We start from the raw sequence: 7,870 nt of genomic DNA, 5'->3' as shown, positions 1-7,870 counted from the left end.
TATGCAAGTTCAAGCTGAAGCTGAGGAAAATTAAACCGAATCCACAGGAGCCAAAATATGACTTTGATTTCATACCACATGAATTTGAGAATCATCTCAGGCACAGGTTTGAGGCCTTGAACACTAATGAGCGAAGCTGGTAATACCAAACTCAAATCCCTGGCTGTTGAATCAGTTGTAACTCTCAGCGACCCATAGGGCCAAGTGAAGCTGCTCTGTAGGGTCCCCGAGGCTGTAAATCTCTATGGAGATGCACTGTCACCTTTCTTCCACAGAGCAGCTGGGGAGTTTAAACTGTCAACCTTTGGGTCACTAGCCAAGTAGTTAACCACTGTCCCACCCACCAGATCGCCCTGAGCCTCTGATCATTCACTCCCCTCTGCCTCCTTCTGACCCTCCATCAAGCCTCCAGGACCTGCCTGTCTTTCTCCTGCCGAGCTGCTGATGGATCTGAAATTCCCAGAGATGAATGACTTCAGGGTTAGCAGCCCTCAGGCCTACGCCCCTCCCCTCCGCACCCCTGCCTAGGATCCCATCATTCTAGATTTTCATAGACACTTATTCCTTCACGTTGGGATTGAATGATGGTTACACTGTGTGCTGGGGAGGTGGCACCATGGCCTGAGTATGGGGTGTCATGTGGTCATCTCTGGTGGTCATTCCCTTCTGACCCCTCAGCTTCCAGAAACTTTGTTCCCTGATCCCCATGTCGGGGTTGGAACAAGATCCCCATACTCTGAGCCCTGTGCTTCGCCCCGATCACTCTGTAATGTGACTTCCTGGTTGAGACCTGCATCCACCACTAGAATATGTTACTGACATGTAGTAGAAGCTTACTACATATGGAGTGAATGAATTCATGGGGAGAGGTGAAGGCACGCAGCGCCCTCTTTTCCCAGCAGCAGAGTCCCCTGATAAGGACATCTTCAGGCCTCTTATTCCTCCTTGAGCCCTGCCCTCCCAGTGCACACATACAAAACCCAGCAGGAAGGCTGCCCAGCCCCCTGGCCTCTGCAGGCCCTGCCAGCAAGCCCTGTGGCCCAAACAGAAAGCCTCAGGCAGGGGGCCCCTAGATGCATGCCCCTCCATGCTTGTCCCATGTCACACACTCAGAGCCCATTGACATAGTCACCTGACATTTGAGCAGACTCCCCAGATGTCAGCAACCTGACCCCCCTCGCATTCTGGGAGGATAGGGTGCAGGGCCTGCTAACCCAATGGGAGTGGGTGGCCTTGCTGACCAACACAGGCAGGCCATTCGTAGGGACTGGCTGAACTGCCCCTGCCCCAGAGTCTAGCAGAAGAGGGAATGGTCTCCCCTTTGTCTGCATCCTAGTTAACTAAAGAGACAACATGAGCCCCTGGTATGTGAAGACCCCGTTAGAGCTGGGGACCACCTGGTCACATGCTCTTAAGAGTCCTCGGATCTCCTTTTATGGCTCCTGGAACCCCAGACCCCACTGCCCTCAAGTCTATTCCGAATCCTAAGAACCCTGTGTGGGGAAATGCCTTCTACCCTCTTCTGTGGAGCAATTGGTGGATTCAAACCGCCAACCATTTGGTTGGCAGCACAAGGTGTAATACACTACGCCACTGGCATTCATCTGCGCTAAGTTACCATTGAATCCTTAATACTTCATGCTTAGACAGGAGTCCTGGGCCCTGCCGCTTGCTCACATGTCACACCACGTTTTCTCTTGCAGGGAACACCAACAGCATCTTTGCCCTGGACTATATCAGTGGAGCACTGACCTTGAACGGGCTGCTAGACCGGGAAAACCCTCTGTACAGCCACGGCTTCATCCTGACTGTAAAGGTGAGCCCCGGCGGTGGGCTTCTCCCCCAGGTGGATGGGGCCAGGGCGAGGCTGGCCCCCAGCCGCAGACCCACTGCTCCTGATCTCTCCTCCTGCACTGAGTCCCAGGGCGTGTGCCAGGACCTGTGTCAAGAAGGGAATGTGGGTCGTGTGAGGTCAGCCACATAGGTTGGGACTTCTGTCCCTGTTTTGGGGATAAGGAGGTAGAGGCTGAAGAAAGTTAATGTACCAGGCTTGAACTGTTAGAAGGTTTAAGTGCACAATATAGGTACTTAGCCTGTGTCCTTACAGTTCTCCCATGATTCCCAGTTCCCTGCGCAGCCCATTTGAATTGTTAAATTACCTCCCTTTTTGAGGTCTGGCCCCATTTCAGAGTCTCTCGGCTTCCCTAGATTCCCTCATTGCTGTTGAGTCAGAACCAACTCAGAGCTGACCCTCCCGGGGCCTTTACGAAGCTGTAAATGGCAAGAGAGAAGATTGCCCATCTTTGTCCCAAGGAGGAGCTGGTGGATTCGAGTTGGCAGTGCAGCTCCCTAACCCCTGAGGCTCCCACTGGAGCTCCCTGGTGCCGAGTTGGGGAGCAGCAGTGTCGCGGGGAAGGGGCTGAAGCTGTCGGAAGCCCTGATCCAGCAGTGGTGGTGGTGGCGTCCCCCAACCCCACAATCCACCCCCACACACATACACACATACCCCCGCCCGCCTGTGCCTGCTCCGCCCCGCCGGCTTTAATGAAAATCAATGGCTTGCTGAACCATTCCCAGGGAAACCCATTTAGGAGCATGGATCTGTCTGGGCCACAGGCACCTCCCCAGCCTAGGTGTCAATTGAGGGGAGGAGGTGACTCAAGGACTGAGGACAGGAGTCTGGGAAGGAGGCCCTTCCATTGACCGGAGGAGGATGGAGCTCGGTCTTTATTGTTCTTGGTGACTTTGAGAGGCCCTGGAGCAGTGATGGATTTATTAACCAACCCTCTTCTCAGCCCCTAGCCCTCCCACCCCTATGAGGAGCCCTTCCCAGCCCTGCTCCTCCTCCCCAGTTCCCTTGTTGATGGCAGGGCTCAGGTCCAGTGGGAAGGAGCCGCTGGGTGGTCTCAGCACTGCCACTGTCTCCCTGGGAGATCCTGACCTCAGTCTGTCCAACTTTAAGTGGAATGTGTGGTGAGTTCCCAACCTCAGCTGTGTCTCTGCTACAGAGTCCTGTTCCAGGCTGACTCGTCCAGGCGCTCTGGTTTAGGAAGCTGAGGATGGGGGTGAACTGGGCTTGGGAACTTTAGAGCCCCAGAGCTCTCAGCAGGGCCTTAGAGACTGAACACCCTGGTGTCTGAGCCCTGCTGTCTCTGGATCCAAGCCAGATTCTTGCTCTCTAGCTCCCAGCTCCGTCCACAACAGATGGCAAAGGGGGTCTTGAGTAGCAGTTTGCACTAAATGCCTTTGCCTCAGTTTCTTCATCTGTTCATTTGAAGGAAGACTCTCCTGTCATCCTGAGATGCACCACCAAGTCTGTCTTGTCCTTCCCACCCTGCGTTACCCCCTTGCCAGATTATGGATTGCCACTGACCGAGTTTAGAATCTACCCTAGCTGTGTGACCTTGAGCAAGTAATTTAACCTCTCTGAGCCTCAGCACCTCATCATCTGTGAAATAGAGATACCAGTGCTATAAAGTATCTTATTTATAATAATATATAGCACATTATTACAGTATTTTATTGATGATGAGGCGCAGAGGCTCAGAGAAGTTAAGCACTTTGTCCAAGGTGCTCAACTTGACAGCACCTAAAAAGAACGAGAACAACAAGACTATAATTTTCCTTCTGAGATTCTGGTGAGGATTTGATGGGGTGATTCACAGAGGGGGCTGTGTACTCACCTGACCGAACCCTTGGTAAACGAGATCTGTTAAGGATTCTGGCAGCCTTCACCCCTGGCTATCCCTGTTCTGTCCACAGGGCACGGAGCTCAATGATGACCGCACCCCGTCTGACGCCACAGTCACTACGACCTTCAACATCCTCGTGATCGACATCAATGACAACGCCCCTGAGTTCAACAGCTCCGAGTACAGTGTGGCCATCACAGAGCTGGCCCAGGTGGGCTTTGCCCTGCCCCTCTTCATCCAGGTGGTGGATAAGGATGAGGTGAGTACCCAGGGTGCACGGCCTGAACAGACCCACTGTGCTTCCCGAGCTGTGAGGCCAAGGGCAGGATTTCAGGCCACTCTGGGCCCGCAGATGCTCAGCTATTAAACATTGCTGCACCTTCTCGCTGCTGTGTTCTGAAGAGAAATTCTCAGTTCTCATTATTGTCAAGTCAGAACCAACTCGTATCATACCTGACCCTCCAGTGGGTTTTCTGAGGCTGTAAATTGCGTGGGAGGAGTTCGCCCATCTTTCTCCATTGGAGCAGCTGGTGGATTTGAACCGCTAGAGAGGCACCACCTTTGGTTAGCAATGTGACCCCCTAAAGACTTCATCATCTGTGCTCTCTCAACTTCAGGGCTGCCCTGGGACCCCAAACCCAGGCCTCAGGTCAGTTCCAATATATGACAGTTCTCCCGCTGGGCTTCCTGGGCTGGGATTTTTACAGGAGCCGACTGCTGAACATACATCTCTAAGTGTGACTAAGTCACTTATCAATTATCTAAATGACCACGGTACTAACATAGTATGTACATTATAAGACATACATGTGAAAAAAGCCATTTTTAAAGATAGAAATAAAGCCTGAAGTCTGTGTTTCCCGCACCCTGTTGAATCATCTTGTGCCCATTCTGGGGCCCATGTACCCACATTTAGAGGCTCCTGTATTCATGGTAACTTTGACAGAAAGTCCCATTTCTTTTGATTTCACAATGACCCCACTTTCCTGTGTGAAAAGCATGAGAAGTTTAAGAGCTTTTTGGAGGGTGTTGAACCCCAGGCAGCAAGATTGCTCAGAAGAGGTTCCATTCTGTCCACCCAAGGAGACCCAAGTGGAAAAAGCAAAGGTCAGGGACCACTGGTGAAGGATCATTTAAGACATCGAGGGAGGGCAAAATCTCCCCCCAGGAGTCCCATCCCCTCCCCGCTCTGCTCCACCAGGTGGGGGCCTGGCCTGAGCTGAGCCTCAGGACCCTTCCCGGCCTCGCAGCCCGCATCCCCTCAGCCCCTGCCCATTAGCAGCTGGGATAGTTAATAGGACTACTATTTATTACCACGGCTCCCTGCTCCCGGCCCCCTCTGCTCAGAAATTCCATTAGATTCTCCAGCCTGAGGTGCTTCCCTTCAATTACTCCTCACGTGGGGCTGCACGATGGCCTTGCTCCAGGCAGGGCGTCCTCCCACACTCCTCTGCCCCCTCACTGGCTGCTCAGCAAGCCTCCCAGCATGCCTGTTAGCTCTTCCCGCACTTTCTGTTCCCGGCTCCCACCAGCTTCTCTCCACTCAGTGTGGTCCCTCGAGGTCATGCGGGCTCATCAGTCCCCCAGTGCCTGCGTGTGTTTGCGCATGTCTGCGTGTGCACTCACGCACACGTGCTCCTCCATCTCTTGTTATTCCTCACACACGGCTGAGATAAAGTATGTGTTGAGCACCTACTGTTTTCAGGGAGTCCGGAACTGTAATCCATGGTCCCCATCCCAAAAGGCCATCCGTGTGTTTATAAAAATACAACCAATCAGCGAGCTCTGGTGGCCTAGTGGCAAGAAGCTGCACTGCAATACTAGAGGTATGTGGTTCGAATCCACCAGATGCTCTGCTGGAGAAGGAGGAAAAATCTCCTCCTGTACCAGTCAGATTTGATTTGATGATACACACACACACAGAATAATAAAAATTTAAAAAAAAAATACAACCAACTGCAGTGGTGACCCTACGTGTGTCCGAGTGTGTCCCCGCGGTTTGCAGGGGCTTATTTGAAAATAGATTAGCCCTTTCTTCTCAGGACTCTTTGAGTGGACCTGAACTCTCGACCCTTCTGGTTAGGAGCTGAGTGTGTAAATGTTTACACCATTCAGGAACTCCTGTGTTGTTGTTGTTGTTGTTGTTATGTGCTGTTGTCATCAGCAGCCCCTGAACAACAGCTCTGAACCCTGCCCTGTCCAGAGCCAGCCTCATCATCTCTGATACACTTGAGCCTTCTTACTTACACTGATCCTCCTCCTTCCCAAGCATGATGTCCTTCCCCAAGGACTGGTCCCTCCTATAACATGCCCAAAGATAGTATGTCCATTTTAAAACACAATGTAGCAATTTTAAAAGATAGACATAAACAGTAAGTTAAATAACAACTTATTTCTTTACACTATGGTACTGTCCCCCATGAAAGGCAGACCTAGTCTTTCGGAGACTGCTGATAAATGGCCCCCTTGGCAGAGCTCCATCCTGGCTTCAGACAGGAACTCTTGATACCTGTGTGTGGCCCAAGAGTCCAGTGACCACATGCAGTGAGAGCACCCTGGAGTCAGAGGAAAAAGGGACAGTAGGGGCTGGGAGGGTCAAGGAAAGCCTTATGGGCTAAGAGGACAGGAAGTGGGATTTGGGGCACCAATCGGCAGTAGAAAGAAGCCGAGGCCTTCTCAAGGCCAGGCCCAGGACTGAGGGGTAGACACCGGTGTGTCTGTAGTGACTCCTGGAAGTGATGCAGGGTTTGTGTGTGGGGCTGCTGGGAAGGTAGGATGAGTATGGCCTTGGATGACCTCGAATGCCAGGCCAAGGAATTTGGCTTTGATCTTGAAGGCAGCTCCAAAGGGAGGCAGCCAGCTTGTGTAAGTAACAGAAGATCACTGGAGAAACAGACAGTGCTGTGTGTAAGTCCAAACTTAATAACCACTTACTGTGACTACTTTTTCGTATGAAGAAAAAAAAATATTTACTTTCTTTTAAAAATTGTTTTATTGTGGCAACAAAACATTTGACAATTTAACCTTTTTTATGTACAGAATTTGGCAACACTTATCATACCCATCACTATTATCTGTTTACAGCCAGATTATTCCATCTTTAGTTATAGAACCATAGTGCCCCTCAAGCTCTTCGCTCTGCCACCTCCCTACCCCCAGCAACCATGAATAAGTCGTTGTTGTTGCTGTTGTTGTTGCTGTGTACCCTCAAGTCAGAGCTGACTCATAGCTGACCCTCCACCAGGCTTTCCGAAGCACTGAATCACACAGGGGTTGATTGTCCATCTGCCTCTTGCAGAGCCGCTGGTGGATTGGAACCCTATACCTTTGGGTTGACAGTGCAGCTCCTTACCACTGAGCCCACCAGAGCTCACTACTCATAAGCTGTAGTCTCTGCATTTGCCTGTTCTAGATATGTCATGTAAGTGGGATCACGTAATACTTGTCCTTTTGTGACTGACTCACTTCACTCAGCATGAGGTCTTCCAAGTTCATCCTTGTAATATGTATGTGGTCGAGTAATATCCCACTGCATGTGAATAGCACTCATGTGGATCAATTACAGTTGATAACCACTCCACGGGACGGAGGAGGACAGGCTGTCGTGTAGTCTTCCCACGGCTCTGGATGGATACACACCGCCCCATTCTCTCACAGAGCGAGCCATCCACCTTTCAGGTAGCAGCTGAGCACTTCCAGCACTGCACCTCTAGACTCCTCTATCTCTGCCGCATTTTCCTTACTCATTTGTCTATTGGGTTATTTTCATCTTTTAGCTATTGTGAAAAATATTGCATTGAGCTTTGGTATACATGCCACGGTGACTTCTGGTGAGTCATTGACCCTTTCAGACCTCCCTGTACTTCTGGCTTAAAGAGAGAACTTAAAAAGGAAAAGAATGTATCGATCCATCTACACTGCAGTAACGAGTCAGTGCATTGGTACCACAGAAGTGTGCTTCCCCCACAGGCCACTTGTCCAGCACAGGTTGGTAGGCAGACCCAGCCTATAGTCACATGGGGCATACAAGCTGGAATTCCACTATCTCCCCACTGCAGAACTGGCCACTAGAGGGCTCAGCACCAGCTGTCCTGTTTCATCCCAGAAGGGGCTGCTTTGGACCTCTGCCCACAGCCATAGACTGATGAGTTGTCTGCCGCACCTCACTGCTCAGAGGC

The 7,870-nt window shown here is 51.2% G+C and overlaps 1 protein-coding gene across 1 annotated transcript in view; it reads left to right on the top strand.

Moving 5' to 3' along the window:
* CDH23 (cadherin-related 23) overlaps positions 1-7,870 on the top strand; it is a 523,436-nt gene that overhangs the window by 245,428 nt on the left and 270,138 nt on the right. The window contains exons 9-10 of the mRNA XM_006889037.1: positions 1,704-1,816; positions 3,763-3,951. Coding sequence (XP_006889099.1) covers positions 1,704-1,816; positions 3,763-3,951 — 302 coding nt within the window. The remainder of the gene's footprint in view (positions 1-1,703; positions 1,817-3,762; positions 3,952-7,870) is intronic.

Source organism: Elephantulus edwardii, unplaced genomic scaffold (genome assembly GCF_000299155.1).
Source record: "Elephantulus edwardii isolate Elephantulus edwardi_28Jun2011 unplaced genomic scaffold, EleEdw1.0 scaffold00074, whole genome shotgun sequence".
Lineage (NCBI taxonomy): Eukaryota > Metazoa > Chordata > Mammalia > Macroscelidea > Macroscelididae > Elephantulus > Elephantulus edwardii.
Note: the sequence above shows the minus strand (reverse complement) of the source record. Positions and strands in the feature narration are given on the sequence as shown.